Source organism: Kwoniella bestiolae, chromosome 2 (assembly GCF_000512585.2).
Source record: "Kwoniella bestiolae CBS 10118 chromosome 2, complete sequence".
Lineage (NCBI taxonomy): Eukaryota > Fungi > Basidiomycota > Tremellomycetes > Tremellales > Cryptococcaceae > Kwoniella > Kwoniella bestiolae.
Genome location: NC_089242.1, coordinates 650,365 through 668,848, shown reverse-complemented (window position 1 = coordinate 668,848; position 18,484 = coordinate 650,365). Strand labels below are relative to the sequence as shown.

Here is an 18,484-nt window from a genome sequence, read left to right as displayed (position 1 = left end):
CATCGATCATCTTTGTCATCTTCGTCTACTCACTGATCTACTAGATGGCCAGTTTGAGATCCGCCAAGCGATACCAGAAGACCTAATTAGAAGTGTAGCCATCCCATCCAGGAGAAAGGAAACTATTTGAAAGGCGCCAAGGAGGGGAGAGACGATCAATGCTCTGTACCATACAACCATACCTCTCAGCACAGACTGGCAATACAACAGCACATACACAGATATAGACACTCAAAATGGATTCAAATGGTATGTTCTCTTCTCTCATGTTATCAATCTCACTACAAGCATACAGAAATAACAATCTTGAATGATCATCTACTCACCCTCCCTCCAATATCCAGGTCGACATCGTAACGCATCAGCCTCAGGCTCAGGCTCAGGCTCGGGTCCAAATCTCACTTTACCTTCCTCATCAACATTCAGGAGATTACCCACATTAGCACGAAGTCCTTTTCGACGGTCAGAGAAAACTTCCACTCCACCTCCCCCTGTAGTCGATATCACACCTCCCACCTCGGGTCATGGGGAAACAGTAAATCACCGTAGAGGATCGACATTCCCTTCGTTATCTCAGGTGGTAGTTGATGATAGTTCTGTATCCTCTGCTTTCTTCGCTTCAACTACCGAACATAATCATAATCAATCGACTCAGACCCAACACCAAGGCGAAACAAGTACAGGTTCAGGATTATTACCCCCTTCAAGATCATCTTCATTGTTAAATACACCTGAACCCAATCAATCACTTTCGCAACAACCTGTATCACCGCTAACGAATCAATACCAATCACCTTCCAACCTTGGACCATCGCCTATGATCAATAACAATAGTAGTAGAACATCGACTCCGACAGGTAACGAATCGGATTTAGAACCCATAACGTACCCCTCACATCTTGCTCAAATGAAACCTGATTCCCACCCCTCCCCATCTCCACATCAACCTATAGCTTCCACCTCAACCTCATCGAGAACTATCCCTCGTACACGCGATCGAGATTTCACTCCTCCCCCTTCTTCGACTACTCAACCACCCGAATTAGGTCCCATCCATAGGTCATCTCCTTCTACAAGTAATTCCAATGGACCTCCATTCGGGGTACCAAAAAGAAAAGAATCCATGGCTGGCAATTCGCTAGAAGACCTACCGAACAACCAGTCAATCTCGACACCAAATCCAAATCCAATAGATAGGTTGAAAGATGGTGAGACAGATAGCGGCGCCGAGGAGACAGTGAATACAAGGAAGAGATCCAACACTGCTAAACCCTCTATCTCTGGGCCCTCTTCGTCTACATCGAAATCTAGAGAAAGAGAAAGAGATAGGTCATTGACTGTGCCATACCCGGCTTCCACCTCCAATACCGACGGATCAACAGTAAAAGACAGAGATAGAGACAAATCACGTAAAGTATCCTCCAAGACCTCTCGTCAAGTGATCTCGCCCTCAAACAACAGGATCTTAGAACCCCTCTTACCAAGTAATAAATCCATTGGGAAAGCCCCGGCAAGCTCAATGTATTATTCCCCTGTACCATTCCATGGACGTCCGCCCAACCAGGCTCTCAGAGCGCACAGTGGGACGTTGGTTGGAGAACGGATCTGGATCATAGGAGGAGTGGATAAGAGTAGTTGTTGGAGGGGCGTGGCTTGGTTCGATACTGAGAGTCTTCTTTGGTCGACCATCGAGACGAGGGGTGAACAGTTCCCACCGCTCAGAGCGCATACGACGACGCTGGTGGGTGATAAGTTGTTTATATTTGGGGGTGGGGATGGTCCGAGCTATAGTAATGAGGTTTGGGTGTTGGATACTGGTGAGTGTAGTGCAGTCTAGGTTCGGTTGAGGTACCATGAATCCATTTCCGCTCGACAAGCCAAAGTGACAGAAATTGCCTATACTGACAAAATGATGGTATCTACCAGTCACCCACCGCTTCTCCCGACCTACAATCGGTACCCCCAAAACACCCATCCCACCACCCCGACGAGCCCATACCACCGTCCTATACAAGAACTACCTGATAGTCTTCGGAGGAGGGAATGGCCAAGCAGCATTGAATGACGTGTGGGCACTGGATATTACCGACCTGAACAATCTGAGTTGGCAAGAATGGAAGACTAAAGGTGATATACCGCAGAAAAAGGGGTATCACACTGCAAATCTCGTGGGGGATAAGATGATTGTTTTTGGAGGGTCGGATGGGCATGCGAGTTTTGCGGATATACATATTTTGAATTTGCGTGGGTAGTTCTTTTCTTTCCTCAGAAATCTCCTCTGTCTCTCGGAGATGAAGAGGGAGAACCAGTTTTACATAGTCACAATCCTCGAGATCATAGTGATGATCGTTGGCTGACGCGACTGATATTACAGAAACACGGGTATGGACCTTGATAACGACCGATGTCAAGCATAATAGATTATCCCACACTTCCACTCAAGTAGGGTCGTACTTGTTCATAATAGGTGGACATAATGGACAGACCTATGCTCAGGACGTGTTGCTGTTTAATCTTGGTCAGTACATTTGACCCCATATTGATATCACTCTGCGGTTTTCCCGATGTTCAGTATGATATGTGCTAATCCCATGTAAAATAGTCACACTTCAGTGGGAGACCAAGTCGCCCAAAGGTGTTATACCCCCAGGAAGAGGCTATCACGTTGCGCTGCTACATGACGCTAGGATATTCATATCGGGGGGATATAACGGAGAGAGCGTGTTTGATGATTTGTGGACTTTGGATTTGAGTGCTGGCGCTTATCTACCACAGGTTGTGAGTGTGATATCTCTCTTGGGTTTGCTTTGTGTTGGAGGATCATGGGGTCTGTGCTGATGAGGTTTTGTGTATTGGATGGACATAGACTACGTTCGAGGTTGATGAAACCGCTGAACAAGCTAGGAGGATGCTTGAATTGAACCATATATAATTGCATTATAATTTGTTTGAATTTGATTTTCCTTGTGATGTTTTACGAATTCGATACATGAATCTATGACGATTATTCTTGTTCTCTTTGGCATTGATTGACAAGTTATGCACTTGACATCTTTCCTCTAGATGTGAGGGTCACCCTTGCAACGATCGACCAAAACACTTTCATGAAATAAACTCCACACACCTCCATCCTTCCTGTCTCGCTTCGAAATGCCAATTTCGTGACCTACCGGTGATTGCTTCCATCACCGTGCCCGATGTAACTTCTCCTCACACCGAGCGCTGAGTGAGAAATGACTCCGCATGTTCAGTACGCTCGTCAGCGGGTACCGGTGACATACCTACCAGTACAGCCATTGATGAAACGATCTTGGTAATGGCCAGCCGCAAGGGCTAATTACATCTGGACCGAAGCTCTAGTAGGGATTTGCATCTCGTGCATTCGTTCTTTATTATTCGTGTCAAAAGGTTGGACGATCCTGACCGAGATGATGATGTGCTTTGCTCATCTTCTTGGCGATGAGCAAGTATGATGCGGGCTACATTCTGCAAATAAGGTTATGATTTGATATGCTGGCTAGTCTGGATGGTATGATTGCATCGCTGGAATCAGAATGTGCTTGTTGCTGGTGTGTGCTTGTGTGCTGGTCATGTAACCGGGCACCGCGATTCAGGAACTATGACGCAACTCCTTACTCTTTTGCCGATCGGATAAAATTAATTCACAGTTTCGCTTCAGATCGACCTGTTGAGATCGAACATTTTTTTTGAAAGTTACAAATTACCTCGGTTGGGATGAAATGTGGTCTTCTCGTAAGAGACCTGGTGTTTGTATTTGGATGTCAGCCTCGGCCATTTGACCGAGCATGCTTTGAGATAAATAGATGTATAGAGTAGTCAAAGTGTTTCTACCCAAACATCCTTGAACAGTTGACTTACAGTAGTAGTGTATCGTTTGGACCTCTTCCATCTTTCTCTCGCTCTGCTCTCTGCTTCTGTTAGGTGTATTGTCAGGGGTGATTGTGATTGCCCATCATGGCTTCCAACACAAACAGTATACCGGTACTGGCACCACCTATCGATCTGAATACAAGGGATCAACAAGGATCGGGCACACCCCAAGAAGAAAGGAACAACAACAATTTCAGGAACGAAGATGCTGCTATCACTGAAGACACTCAACCACAAACAAAGGAAGATACATACGACGAGACGGAGCCACCCTCATCATCCAGCACAGAACCAGAACCAGAACAAGAGATCGCCGACGATAATAGGACTTTGACCAATGTGAATGGAGAGACCGGACCGAGACAGTCATCCGATCAGTCGAAATTCACCAACGACACTACGGCTGCCAAAGCGGACAGTGAATCTACGGTTTCGGCGGAAGATATCAGGAAAGGGAATGGAAAGGAAGTGAATTCTTCATCTGCAAGTTCGAACGATCAACGTGATTATGGAGAAAGCCAAAGACAGGAGGAAGCCAACAGTGAAGGCGATGGTGATGAGTGGAGTTACGATGCTCAGCTCAAGGTGAGTATTGGTCTTACTATATTCTGATAAAGTATTTGCGTGTGTTGACGTGTCATCCTTTGTGTATTTATAGGCCGATCAGAAATTGCTCGAGTCAAGAGGATTAGCACCCCACCATTCCCTTGCATTGGCATATGATCATCTCAGCGTACGAGGCCAAGGAGGCGCAGACGACGTGACGTACGCGCCTACCGTCGGCGGGATCATCGCGCCATGGACGAATAGGCATTACAAGAAGAAGGCCGCGAGATTGGCCAAAGCAAGAGTAGAAGCTGAAGAGAAGGGTGGTTCGGACGATGCTGGTGCGGGCGAATCTGGTCGTGGCGCGGATATGAGGTGGACGGAAGGTGATCCTACGCCTAAAAAGGGTGAGGAGGGACTAAGGAAGGGAGAGAGATACCTGTTGAAAGACTTTAGTGGACTGGTCAAACCTGGAGAAATGATGTTGGTCGTGGGTAGACCCGGGAGTGGATGTACCACTTTCCTCAAGGCTTTGGCGGGGCTGCATAATGGGTATGCTGGTATTGATGGGAAGCTTTACTATGGTGATATGGAGGGAGATAAGACTTTGAATCCTTACAAGGCGGATGTGATCTTCAATTCGGAGGAAGATATACATGATCCGAATTTACTCGTAGGGAGGACATTGGACTTCGCCCTGAGGATGAACACCCCTTCACCGCAGGCTAGATTACCTGAGAAGGAAGGCGATGATAAGCCTATGACTTCACAGCGGTATCAGGACAAGACCAAGAAGGAGTTATTGAAGATCTTCGGGTTGGAGCACACTCATGATACTAAAGTCGGTGATCAGTATGTGAGAGGTGTTTCTGGTGAGTTTTACTCTTTCTCTCGGTTCAAATTATGCGGTCGATGGTGGCTAAGCTAATTAACGTTCGATGCACGTCGTAGGTGGAGAGAAGAAACGAGTGTCCATCGCCGAAGTGCTTACCACCAAAGCTTCAGTTCAACTATGGGATAACGCTACTAGAGGTCTCGATGCCGATACCGCACTCAAGTTCAACAAAGTCATTAGAACACTCACGGATACAGAGAGGAATTCCAGTGTCGTCAGTTTGTACCAGGCCGGTAATGGGATTTACAACCTGTTCGACAAAGTGACTGTCATTGCTGAAGGAAGAGTGATCTACTATGGACCAAGAGAAGAGGCTAGAAAGTACTTTGAAGATCTTGGTTTCGTGCATCCTGATGGTGGTAATACTGCGGATTTCTTGACCTCTGTGACTGCCGTGAGTGAGGAGTTTCTTCTTTCGTTGGACAACTACAATGATGTCGATATTGATGTTTGCTGTGTAGACCAACGAGAGGGTCATCAAAGAAGGTCATAAAGGCAAAGCACCCACCTCCCCAGCCGAGTTCTCTCAGCTATACGAAAAGAGCGATATCGCCAAGAGCATGCGCAAGGAACTCGAAGATCATCTCAAGAGCGACGAGAAGTCCCAGCAGACTCGTGACACGCAAGATGCACTTCAAAAGGAGAAACACAAACTTGCACCAAAACAGCGATCCGAGAAAGTAGACTTCTTCACCCAGGTCCGAGCGGCTTTGATCAGGGATTATCAAATGAGGTGGGGAGACCAATGGACTCTCTGGGCTCGTCAGGCGACTACGTTGATCCAGGCTCTCTTGGTTGGATCGTTATTCTACGCGGTATCAGATACTACTGGTGGACTTTTCCTAAGGGGTGGTGCGATCTTCTTGACGCTCTTGTACCCTTCTTTGATCAGTTTGAGTGAGACTACCGCTGCGTTTTCTGGACGAGCTGTCTTGGCGAAACATAAAGCTTTCTCGTTGTATCGACCTTCGGCTGTATTGATTGCTCAGACTATTGGCGATCTTCCGATCTTCGCTGGTCAATTGATCATCTTCACCTTGATTATCTACTTCATGGTTGGTCTGAAAACGGATCCTGGACTTTACTTCATGTTCCTTTTATTCACTTATATTACCACACTGTGTACGACCGCTTTCTTCAGGTTTATTGGTTATTCCTTTGGTACCTTCAACAATGCCTCGAAGGTGTCCGGTCTGATGTTCAGCATCTTGGTCACTGTGAGTGCCATCGTCCTTGACCTGCATCGGGGGGGCAAAGCTGATATCTCCGCTATCATATGTAGTACGCCGGTTATATCATCTACACACCATCGATGAAACCATGGTTCTCGTGGATCCGATGGATCGATCCCGTCTACTACTCATTCGAGGCTCTGATGAGTAGCGAACTCGCCGGAGTCCAATTACAATGCATCCAACCTCAACTCGTACCCTACGGACAGAACTACATGGGCACGCCCGCTGGATGTGCCATCGCTGGTGCTCAACCTGGATCGACCACTCTGGACGGAACCGCTTGGGTCAACACCGCTTTGGACATGTATAAATCGCATGTGTGGAGGAATTTCGGTATAGTCGTGGCATTGTGGTTATTCTTCCTTGGTTTGGCGGTGATTACTATCGAACGATTACCTGCTGCTGGATCCAACAAGGCTATCCTTCTGTATAAACGAGGTGGAGGAGGTAAATTCATCAGAGCGTCGAATCAGAATGGGAATGAACCGAAGGATGAGGAGCAGGGTGGTGCACCGATGCAGACGAATGAGAAACCAGGTAAACCAGGTAACAGCAAGGAGGAGAATAAGGAGAAGGAGAATGTGCCTGAGGGTGTCTCTGCTGAAAATACGTAAGTCACCTTTCCACCATAATGATCCAGTATATGCATACATAGAAGGCGAAGCTGATGGTGATACTTGAAATAGTACATTCACATGGAAGAACCTAACGTACAAAGTCCACAACCACGGAAAAGACCTTACCCTCCTCGACGACGTCTTTGGATATTGTAAAGCCGGTACACTCACTGCGCTGATGGGATCTTCCGGAGCTGGTAAAACCACTTTGATGGATGTATTGGCAGCGAGGAAGACGGAGGGTGAAATTCATGGTGAAGTGCTTATGAACGGAGAAGCTCTGCCTGTATCTTTCCAGAGGACCACGGGATACTGTGAACAGGTGGATGTGCATCTGCCTCAAGCTACTGTTAGGGAGGCGTTGGAGTTTTCTGCATTGCTTAGACAGCCTCGATCTTTGTCTGATAAGGTGAGTTTACCGCTCCTTAATCTTATCATCAATGGAAGGAAAGGTATTGATGGTGTTGAATGGGTGTAGGAAAAACTCGCCTATGTCGACGTCATCATTGATCTGCTTGAACTGCACGATATCGAAGATGCCATGATTGGTACACCCGGTGCAGGTTTAGGTGTGGAGCAACGAAAACGATTAACTATCGGTGTAGAACTGGTTAGCAAGCCGTAAGTTCACCATCCTCCCGAGGAAGGTTGCGCAGTGCTGATGATGAGGGGTATCAGATCTCTGTTATTCCTTGATGAGCCTACATCCGGTTTAGATGGCCAAAGCTCTTTCCTTATTGTGTCTTTCCTTCGGAAATTGGCTGCTGCTGGACAAGCCGTACTTTGTACGATCCATCAACCCTCTGCTTCGTTGTTCGCTCAATTCGATTTGTTGTTGTTGCTCAAAGCGGGAGGAAAGATGGTTTACTGTGAGTCAAGGCTACACCATGGGATCAACCGCCGGGTATTTGGAGGATCAATGCTGACGAGTTGACTTGTGTATTAGTCGGGGAGGTCGACAATTTAAACGACTACTTCAGCAAACACGACGTCAAAATCCCCAAAGACGTCAACCCAGCCGAACGAATGATCGATATCGTCTCGGGGGACCTATCAAAGGGCAAAGATTGGGCGAAAGTATGGTCCGAGTCGGAAGAATGTAAAGCCCGGATGGAAGATTTGGAAAAGCTCAAGAAAGATACCAACGGGAAAAGACAACATTCAGAGGAAGATGATAAATACGAGTATGCGTCTACTACTGGATCACAATTGAAACTTGTCACCAAACGAGCATCGATACAATTGTGGAGGGATACCGAATATGTCACTAATAAGGTGGCGCTGCATATTGGTTCGGCGCTGTTTAATGGTTTCTCGTGAGTCTTCGTCCCCTCCCCCCCCCCCCCTCGCCTCCGCCCCGTCCCTTCCTCTGCTTTCCTTCCGGACCAACGTCCTCACCCACCCACCCAGCCTCTCAACTACCCCGTGGCCTCTTTTTGATTTTCTCCAATGTTAGATATTCATACGCTGATACACGATGAATATAGGTTCTGGATGATCGGGAATAAATACGCAGATTTGCAGAATCGTATCTTCACAATTTTCCAGTTCATCTTTGTTGCTCGTGAGTGCCACTTCCTTCCGTCTCTGAATTATTGAAATTCAAAGCACTTTTCCTGATATCTCATGGTAATATAGCCGGTGTGATCGCTCAAACCCAACCGAAGTTCATTGCCAATCGAGATATCTTCGAAGCCAGAGAGAAGAAAGCCAAACTCTATTCATGGCAAGCATTCTGTTTCGGTGAAATTGTTGCGGAGATCCCTTATCTCTTGGTCTGCGCTTTGCTATACTTCGCTCCTTGGTATCCTGTCGTAGGGTTCAGCTTCAAGCCTAGTGTTGCTGGTCCTGTATACCTGCAGATGACATTATACGAGTTCTTGTACACCGGTATTGGTGAGTACACCACCCAATTCCCGTCAGATTCGAACGTAGCTAATCTGACGGCGATGTCTAGGTCAATTCGTTGCTGCCTACGCTCCCAACGCTGTATTCGCCGCCTTGGTCAACCCATTACTCATCGGTGTTCTTGTCTCCTTCTGTGGTGTCTTGGTACCATACCCTCAGATCACTGCTTTCTGGCGTACGTCGCCCGTCCTTTTGAATCTGACTTGCTATCGCGCCAATGCTAATGAATGCTACAGGATACTGGATCTACTACCTCAACCCCTTCAATTACCTAATCGGTGGTCTCACCTCCCGAATCATGTGGGACGTAGACGTCCAATGTGCCGAACAAGAATACGGTGTTTTCGACCCACCTTCAGGTCAAACTTGTTCGGCTTACATGCAAGATTTCTTGTCTCAGAACCCAGGGTACATTGATAATCCAGACGCTACCAGTCAATGTCGGTATTGCCCCTATTCCAAGGGTAACGAGTATCTGAAGACGCTGAATCTGGGTGATAAAGTCGATGGATGGAGGGATATCGCCATTACTGCGTGAGTTCTGTCTCATTCTGGATGATGTGGCCGTGCTGATTTTGGGATTGGAATCGGGGTTGTAGACTGTTCGTACTTTCCTCGTATGGGTTTGTCTTCTTGTTACTGTAAGTGCCATTTTGAATAGAACAGAACATACTCGTCGCGGTATGCTAATTATTTGTCGGCCTGTTTAGTAAATTACGATCCAAGGCTTCCAAGAAAGCTAGTTAAGGACGTTGATGTTAGATTCATGATAGATAGATTATATGCATCCTATAATATGGTAGCTGTCTTAGAAGCTCGCTTTGACTTCTTCTTTATGGGTGGTTCGGTTACGTAAAGCGCATGATCCTGTCCCAACATCTGTCATCGGTGTTGTACCTGGGTAACTCGTTGCATTTGATTGTCACTGACATCTCTGATGGTTCTCGTCTCTCGTCCCACCATCGTTTCGAGAACGAGGAGTCGAAGATTGCATGCAGATGTGAAGCGATTGCAGGATTGGCGGGTCTCGCCTGTACGGTGTACACCAAAACAAGTCACATACGACACGACAATTGCCGAGCTTGACGTCATCCCATCGACGAGCATCTCAAATTTGGAGAGACAAGCCGCTTTGTCTGTTATTGTCCTCGTCGTCTCTGTTCACCAGTAACTCAACCGCAAAGTAACCGATAGACACCCATAAAGTCGATAGTCTTGGAGTAACGTAGCATCATGGCAGACAGTACCACCGCCCGACAACCTCCAGGATCAGCACCAGCCGCTCCGAAGGTGTCCAACCCTTACACTCACTCAAGATTCGGTACATTGTTTTCAAGACAATTACCAGATTATACTGGCTCATATCCCGTCGGAGTACTTGACGTAGAGTTTCCGATAGAACCTCAAACGATAGGGAGCTTCAGGCATAAGAAGCTGCATACTGCTGGTCAGGCGGGTATAGAGATTGATACGGTTCTGTTTAGTCTATTTTACCCTTGTCAGACTGAGGTGCAGGGAGCGCAGTCGGAAGGGAAAGGAACGGTATGGTTTCCTAGGTGAGCTTCGCATCTGTATCGTGAAAAAATAACTGATATAGTGGTGGGTAGAGCTTCTCCGACGGTCAATGGGTTTTTGAGGATGGCTGGGATAGAGAATTCGCTAATAAGAGCTTTGGCTTGTGAGTTGACTCTCGGATGTGCTGCTTCACAACTACTAAGCTGATCCCGCTTCGTCTCGACAGACGTCGGTGCTCTCTCCGCTGTACATGGGCTGAAATTCCCTTCGCACCAGCGCGCGCCGATACTACCCCCTCCTTCAGGCGGTAAATGGCCGTTGATCATCTTCTCACATGGAGTAGGATGTTCACGTCTGATGTATACTCACATATGTGGGGAATTGGCAAGTAGGGGATACGTGGTAGCTGCTGTGGAACATCGAGATGGGACTGGACCAAGTGCCAAGATTACTAGTGAAGATGGGAAGGAGAGGGATGTGGACTTCTTGCGATGGACTGATATTGAGTGAGTGGCCGATACATCATTTCGATAGACTCCGGCGTCTGCAAGACTAATGCAGAGAATTGGATTACAGTTGGCCAGATCGTCCGGCAGATCAGCAGCCGAAAGACGATAATACCCTACGGCATGACCAGCTAAAGATACGGTTGGTGGAGATGGAAAGTACGATAGAGATCATACGGAAAATCACAGAGGGAACGCTAGAGAATGGTAGTGGGCGATTACTGGCTAGTAGGACACTAGATTGGAGTAAATGGAAAGGGCTGGTGGAGGTCGGTGAAGGGAAGGTCTGTTTGGCAGGACATAGCTTTGGTGGAACGGCTGCCGTGAGTGATCCCCTGCTATCATGCTTGACCATGACTATTTGTAAACTGATAGTTGGGTCGATCTGATAGATTGTTGCGGCAGCCAATCCCCGATTCAAACCCCAATCTATTATCGCTCTCGATCCTGCTATCGAGCGATTGGAACCTTGGAACTCGACAATCCCGTGCCCTATGTTATCGGTTAATTCAGAAGAATTCGTCTTGTCAGAAGATTACCAGAGACTTATAAGGGTATCCAGAACAGTGCAGAGTAAGAAGCATGTTTTTGCCATTGCTGGGACTACACATCCTTCTTTCTCGGATGTATTCCTTATTACACCTGGATTTGGTGAGTCGATCTCAATCGGATGTCTCAGCTCCCTGGTATGAGATTGCACATGCTGATGAGTTGAGGGAAACCAGTCGGATCAATGACAGGCTTGTCGGTTCCTCCCTACACTGTGTTTCCAGCTACGTTACATGCTATAGAAGCCTTCCTAGACACCAATACCGAGACTGGGAACATACAGCTAGATTCGCTAGGGTCACCAACGGAAGTCATGTTGTCAAAACCTATAGGGAAGCCAGGAGAATTGCTGCGGCAGACACTTGCAGCGTAAATTCCGACGACATGCATTGTATGGATTTCGTACTGAGGATGAGGAGTGAGGGATAGCTCAAAGGCTGGCTTTACTGGATGTGAGTAGATGCGATTTGTCCTCTTCAATGTGTGATTGTTACTGCGTGTCATATCGCAATGGTGCTATTCTATGCATCCTTTCATGCCTCGCAGAAGAGAGTGTTATGATCATACAAAGTACAGACCGAGCCCGCTCGGATACAAATGGAAGTTTGAGTCGATTAAGGGAACCTGAAGGTCGTCCTATAGGGGAAGTACACACTCAGCAAATTAATCTATACTGATCAGAAGATGAATGTTCACTCACTCGATGAAATGATTATTACGACTGAAGTTTTCTACCGAACACGGCGAAAGACAGGACCGCAACGGCCCATAGCCCCATCATACCCTGGTTCAAGACCGGCACGGCACCGGAAGATTGGGACGAGGTTGATGCAGAAGTGGTGGAAGCTTCAGCCAAAGAATAGGAAGTGGGGAGTAATTCCTGGTTGATCGACACGGAAGGTTCGGCGGATAATGCTCTCAGAGCACATGCCATGTTTCCACCGCAGACTCCCGATGGAGCTTTGTCGTAGTTCTCTGATGCTCTGGCTTGGTCCAGGTAGCAGTAGTTGGTCCCATTACCGTTCTCGACAGTCACGCTTTGTTCGCCGCAGAGGTAGTTTGCACATTCGATTTGCTCAAAACAACAGAGATCGGCGTTGGTTCGGGTATTGAACAGGGTCGCGATATCACACATGGTTGCAGGTTGTGAGCGGTGGGTTGTGAGTGTTATACAGAAGGTAAGGAAGTGCGTTGGGTACGGTTGAGTGTGAAAGAATGGATTTTGGTCAGTCGTGAAAGAGTGTGAGTAGGTGGGGATGCTTAAAGGAGAACATTCTGACTTCACTCAAGCTCTCCTCTATATATGCATTCCTGGACAACGGCGAGGGGGGTAGTACCTCGCATTCTTACTACATTCAATCAACCTGCCAAAAAAAACAGAAGAGAACCTTAGTTGTGGTAAATTTGTGGAAGCGATACAGATCACTGGAATGTGGAGGATATCCGCCTTGGCTTTATGCATGGCGTTAATGGGCATGCATGAGTATCGCTGAATCCGGAAAGTTGGATCAAACAGCCAAAATTAAGCATACTGATACAACCACATTCCAATTCATTTTTAACCGCTTTAGGAAATATTCGATATCCGGTAACTGATCTCTCCTCCCTTCTTAGACCTCGACTCTCTCTCTCTTCTGTTCTAAGTTGATACATAGATTTATGATACATGGTAAAATTTCTGCACACACAACGGTAGGAGATCTGTGAGATGATTGATAGGCTTTGAACCGTGAAGAACCAGTCAGCCAGCTTACCAAACTTCCGGAAGCAGCTATGACTCACCTCCCTATCTTCTCAATCCCTGCTGAATCTAGAAATAAACCATAATCCCACTATCCACATTCCCAACAACGCGGGATGCACTGAGTGGACGTTATGTGACCCTGCACTCGGCGAGGCGCTTGGCCGAATGGTGCATTGGAATCCCGAATCTCCACAAGTGTCATTTCGCAAGTACGTGTAACTTTCGTTGATCAGATCTGCTCGACCATAGCAATACTGAGTACCGTTGGCTTGTACTACCGTGTTATTGATGTTACTAGGGGGTTGTTGGAGTAGGTCGAACGAGCCGCATACTGCTTGAGCACATTCGAGGGAGTTGAAGCAGCATACATCGTATGTTGCATCACTGGGTAGAGAGGGTCGATAACAGGACATGATGAAAGTGTTTTGAATAGGGTGTGTCACTCTTATCGTACTGCGGATGTTATAGATATATGGGGATATATATATGTATGTATAGGGAATGGGACCTGCCTGATACATCACCGAGCGATCCACATACCGTACCCAATTAACGCTCGCAGCGGCTGGGCGCTCTCACATGATGCGGGGATGCACCGCACCACATGTTCGGACCGGCAAAAGATGCTAAAACTGATGCATGATGACGTTGTACCATTCAAAGGTGACATACATGGTCAGACACTAAAATTAAGGTTTCCTGCATCTCCGCGAGGTCTTGGCGTGAGGGCCGACCTCCAAGACTTACCACTTCATGATTACATTGTTGCACTGCATGATACGTAGATTTCTAGGGGTCATGCAGTACGAGTTAGGGTGGACATGTGTCCTTACAAGATATGCCGAAGAGGTACTGTCAGGCTACTTCATGCAAAAGCTGTCGTGTCGCTCCACCGCGCATAATTACGAACAACCCGCCTGAGATCTCGATACTACCGTACGTCCTGCTCCGACCTTATGACAACGAGTTGCCCAGTATCGATAGTGATAGCACACTATTGAAAGGCATCGCACTCCTCTCTCTATCTTTTAACACGGCAACACAGTTGAAGTATCGTGATATCCATCGGAGTATACGTCATCCGGCAGACAGCAGTATCGCGAGAAGAACATTTCGCGGCTTCTACCTCGGCGATTCTTCGGTTATGGTTCAGCTGAATTCGCTGTCATACGCACGAAGTCCCCAATCGCACAAAGGAAATTGCGCGTTGCCCCCCTGTCATGAGGCTCTCCATGATGATCTGATCACCCAGTGTAAGAACCATTACCATTGCAATCCCGCCAGCACCGATAGTCAGCGCCATCGCCATCTCCACCGCCCACTTGAGGATGTTCTGGAATTTCATATGCGACCTTTGATTTGGGCGAAGGTATCCAAAATCTAGATGCCATAAGTCAGTTCGGAAAGCCTGCTACGTGGCTTGTATGTCCTTTCTTCCTTTCGGAGAATGTATATGCTATGCAAACGCCCTTGAGCCTATGATGGCCTTCGCGATAGAAGACATCCCTCAATATGTGAAAATGCTGAAAGCTCAATTTGCAATCTTCTGTTTGTGTTCTTCCAGAGTTTGCGAACCCTTCAGCTCTGTTTCCTTCAAACAATCTGCTTCAAGATCCTCGAAGGACCATTGGTCTCTTGTTTCACATTCTCAACTTCGCACTTCGCACTTCGCACTTCTCACTTCCCCCGTCCCCTATCGTCAAGTCGAGAAAGTGCATTCGCGGGCAGACAATGCTGTGTTGGTCTTCTCTTATTTGAGTGTCAGCTATCAAAGGATGGTCTCACGATCGACACGATTCACAACTACCATGCTCTAGTCCAACGCACAGTTGCCCACCTCGAAGAAGGTATATATACCGACCACCCTTCCCATCGGATCATGATCGCAACCCATAACTCGACTTCAAGAACTCTCATGACTCAAGACACAAGCTTTTCCTCTACGAAATCAGATAATTGGGATCCCTACAAAGCGAGCGACGCCACCCGACGTGCTGATGCTTCTAGCGCTGCCGCATCGGGGCCCGGTTCCGGCTTGCGACCCGAAGGAGCTTCTTTTGCATGCACCGGATCCGGATCCACAACCTTCACTCAAGCAGCTAGTGGCCCCGAGGAAAGCGAATTTGCCGAAGCTGGAAAGAAGAAAGATACCACTGCTGGACAGTCCAGCCAAAGTTCAGCGAAACCTGATTCAACTTTCCAATGGGTAGGGACAAAAAGGGAAGAGACTGCAACGCTTGTAACCCAACGTTTCCTGAACCAGAGTAAGCATCTGACACTTGCCCGCTCCTTTGGTCATATCAGCAGGCTGATCATTTTGCGGGTATATAGACAAATGACCTGGTCAGATGAATCGGTAGGTGAAAGCCCCACCGGAGATATAAGTTATGACTTGATTAATCTTGAGACAGGGCAGTAGGGAGATTTGGTAGATAGCCTTATCACTCGCATCTTCGACATGCACTTGATGGTATAAATGCGGTTTCTCGTATCGCGAGCTTTCCAGGAACCGGGGAATACTCTCTATCTTTTCCGTAGCTGTTGCTTCTTCCCTAGTCCGGATCAAGTCCTGTCAATGTTCCCATAATCACTCAGGATTTTGGCATCAAAGCCGTCACACCGTTTGATAGCCCTCTGCCACTGATCAATACGGCGGAGTCCTGAACGCGAATAGTTAAGAGCTCCTTCCATTCCATATACGATACATGAGATACGTATCTTACCCGTGACCTTGCTTCCGAAAATGCTACTACGCGATCATCATAAATGTCATCAGAGGTAGTACCCAGCCCCTTGCGTCGAGCTGTACAAGCAAATAAATATGCATGACCAGCAGCATATCGTGAGAGCATATCCATTGGAGGATTACCTCATGAAGTGTCCGTCATCAACGTGATTCTATATTTATCTCTATTTCATCATCCTCTCCTGTATCTCACCATCTGCCACCTTCTTCAACAACTCCAATTGATTAGCCACATCTTTCAACACCGATAATACCTGTTTATTCCTAAAAGCAGAAATTCAAGCCATCAGCACCATACCTTATCCTATCCGTCCACTAGGGAGCAAATCGTGAATGCTCACCCATCCATCCACCCATACTCCTTGTAAACCATATCCTGCTCCTCACAATACTGCTTGACCAGCAAGCTCGCAGAACGTAAATTATGTCTAGGTAATCTGGGAAACAGGTGGTGGGTCACTTGGAGATGTAATCCACCATGTATGAATTCGATATTGGGTGAACAAATCACGTCCATCGTTGTTCGTAGTTGACGAGAGGGGAAGGATTCGGTGGGTCCGAGATCTTCGGTGGAACATGCAAAGTGGGATAGGACGATCTGCGATCGATTCAAAGATAGGTTTATTAGTTTGCACACCTCTTCACTGATTGTCCTGTGTAGCAGGCATAAGAGGAGAAATATTGCTCACCTGAACATGGACTGGACTAGCGGCAATATGGCTGACGAGTAGATAACCCAACCTCATTTGCCAACTTGGTAGACTTTTCAGCATTGATAGGTAGTAGAACCAGTAGAAGGCAATACCGGCAATTTCGTATCTCCAAAAGTTATCTCGCTTGGGTTTGGGTCCGAGTAGGTACATATACGAGTTTGCGTAGAGGTTGAATCGGGCTAGTGAGAGGACGATGTAGTATAGCTTGTGTCTGTGATATTCACGGAGAGATCAGATCTTCCGCGTTGCTCGTTGAATGGGCTTGAGAAAGAAAGGGATAGAAACTCACTGAACGCTAATCATAACTTTCGAGAACCCATCAAGAGCCATAACTCGCTTATAGTATGTAGACCATAAGGAACCGAAAAAGTCTTTGGAGATGGCGAAGAAAGGAATATGTTGGATATCTGGATCATGTTCTGGGTGGTTTGTGACGACTGAGGAGGTGAAATATGATATAAGCGGAAAGATCGTCATGAACATTTCTCTCTTGACGAATTAACTCACGATGATGGATATTGTGGTTCTACATGGCAAAGGATGACTATGTGAGCTGAATCCTCGCATGCACCGTAAGAATCACAGCTCACGTCACACCACCAGCCCACACTCAAGCCACCAATCCAACTAGCCACCGTCATACCTATCATCCTATCCTTGAAGTAATCGGTCGTTATGCCTTTATGACCGGCATCGTGCACGACGACTACGATATTACCCACACTATCAGCCATAACTCCCATCAAGTGCGTTTATGGTGGTAACCACAAATTTGATCTTTCACTTACAAGCTAGTTGCTGGAATAGCAAACCAAGGCATAAAGCAGAAGTCATTTGACCTATCCACCCGTTCGTACTATATTTACCAGCTCAATCAGTACATACGCCCTTCTCTACCTACATACTGCAGTGCCGATTCTCAGGAGAAACGACTTACTAGAAGAACAGACCCCAAGCTCCTGCAGCCAAAAGCAAATACCTGACCACCTCAGTCTCATACCCATAAAGCAACCCCGAAGGCCTAAACAGCCCAGCATCGACTATCCTCCTCTTCAGCTCCTGGAAAGCCCTTGATCGTTTATACTCTATCTCCCTATCCAGCTCCGACGTGGGAGGCTCAATCTCCTCAGGAGAGAGGGTATATATCTTGGGATTCGTCTCCCTCAGCTGAGTATCACTAGGTAAGGAAGTAGGTATAGGTGCCTTCTCGTCGTTCAGCGTGATAGGTACATTCAAGATACTTGATCCCAGCGTTACTGCACCCTCCTTTACCCAATTGTTCTTGATTCCATTGGGATGTCTGATGAGACCCAAGGCTATAGGCGGTGTGAGTGGTTTCCACCCCTTCTCATCCAGTTCTACCCTGCCGACAACGTACTTCTTCATCCTTTCGAGAGTCGCATCACAATGGTACGCCTCTATCTCGTCGGAGGCATCTCGTCCTACGAAATGTAGGAGGGCTAGAGCCCCTCCAGGGTGGAAGGGGGACCAGGAAGTCACATTTATGACCTCTGAATGGAGGATGATGAGCTGTTGGCCTGAGCAGATGCGCTGAGCTATCTCTGGGCGGGTTAGGAGGGGGAGGTCGCGTTTGGACATGGTGGGGGGTGGTGCTGAGG

The 18,484-nt window shown here is 47.3% G+C and overlaps 6 protein-coding genes across 6 annotated transcripts; 4 read left to right on the top strand and 2 right to left on the bottom strand.

Moving 5' to 3' along the window:
• Positions 1-310: 310 nt before the first annotated feature.
• On the top strand, positions 311-2,932 carry I302_103386 (uncharacterized protein; the record flags this gene model as incomplete). The annotated part of the gene is made up of 5 exons (XM_019188755.1): positions 311-1,817; positions 1,927-2,244; positions 2,375-2,518; positions 2,603-2,778; positions 2,867-2,932. The coding sequence occupies 5 exons, from the start codon at positions 311-313 to the stop codon at positions 2,930-2,932; spliced, it is 2,211 nt and encodes a 736-aa protein (XP_019048317.1).
• Positions 2,933-3,975: 1,043 nt separating this feature from the next.
• I302_103385 (uncharacterized protein) lies at positions 3,976-9,839 on the top strand (the record flags this gene model as incomplete). Its single annotated transcript, XM_019188754.1, has 15 exons — positions 3,976-4,476; positions 4,550-5,309; positions 5,389-5,726; positions 5,794-6,549; positions 6,615-7,177; positions 7,254-7,593; positions 7,663-7,805; positions 7,863-8,053; positions 8,131-8,500; positions 8,672-8,748; positions 8,823-9,080; positions 9,142-9,267; positions 9,329-9,626; positions 9,692-9,733; positions 9,803-9,839. The coding sequence occupies 15 exons, from the start codon at positions 3,976-3,978 to the stop codon at positions 9,837-9,839; spliced, it is 4,800 nt and encodes a 1,599-aa protein (XP_019048316.1).
• Positions 9,840-10,325: 486 nt separating this feature from the next.
• I302_103384 (uncharacterized protein) lies at positions 10,326-12,035 on the top strand (the record flags this gene model as incomplete). The annotated part of the gene is made up of 6 exons (XM_019188753.1): positions 10,326-10,648; positions 10,700-10,770; positions 10,834-11,113; positions 11,184-11,436; positions 11,506-11,764; positions 11,839-12,035. 6 exons carry the CDS (start codon positions 10,326-10,328, stop codon positions 12,033-12,035), a joined length of 1,383 nt encoding a protein of 460 aa, XP_019048315.1.
• A 342-nt stretch (positions 12,036-12,377) lies between these two features.
• Positions 12,378-12,797, bottom strand: I302_103383 (uncharacterized protein; the record flags this gene model as incomplete). The annotated part of the gene is made up of 1 exon (XM_019188752.1): positions 12,378-12,797. One exon carries the CDS (start codon positions 12,795-12,797, stop codon positions 12,378-12,380), a length of 420 nt encoding a protein of 139 aa, XP_019048314.1.
• A 2,488-nt stretch (positions 12,798-15,285) lies between these two features.
• I302_103382 (uncharacterized protein) lies at positions 15,286-15,825 on the top strand (the record flags this gene model as incomplete). The annotated part of the gene is made up of 2 exons (XM_019188751.1): positions 15,286-15,670; positions 15,755-15,825. 2 exons carry the CDS (start codon positions 15,286-15,288, stop codon positions 15,823-15,825), a joined length of 456 nt encoding a protein of 151 aa, XP_019048313.1.
• Positions 15,826-16,316: 491 nt separating this feature from the next.
• Positions 16,317-18,464, bottom strand: I302_103381 (uncharacterized protein; the record flags this gene model as incomplete). Its single annotated transcript, XM_019188750.1, has 8 exons — positions 16,317-16,416; positions 16,494-16,750; positions 16,842-17,076; positions 17,155-17,302; positions 17,373-17,391; positions 17,456-17,571; positions 17,654-17,721; positions 17,803-18,464. 8 exons carry the CDS (start codon positions 18,462-18,464, stop codon positions 16,317-16,319), a joined length of 1,605 nt encoding a protein of 534 aa, XP_019048312.1.
• Between the last annotated feature and the right edge of the window lie 20 nt (positions 18,465-18,484).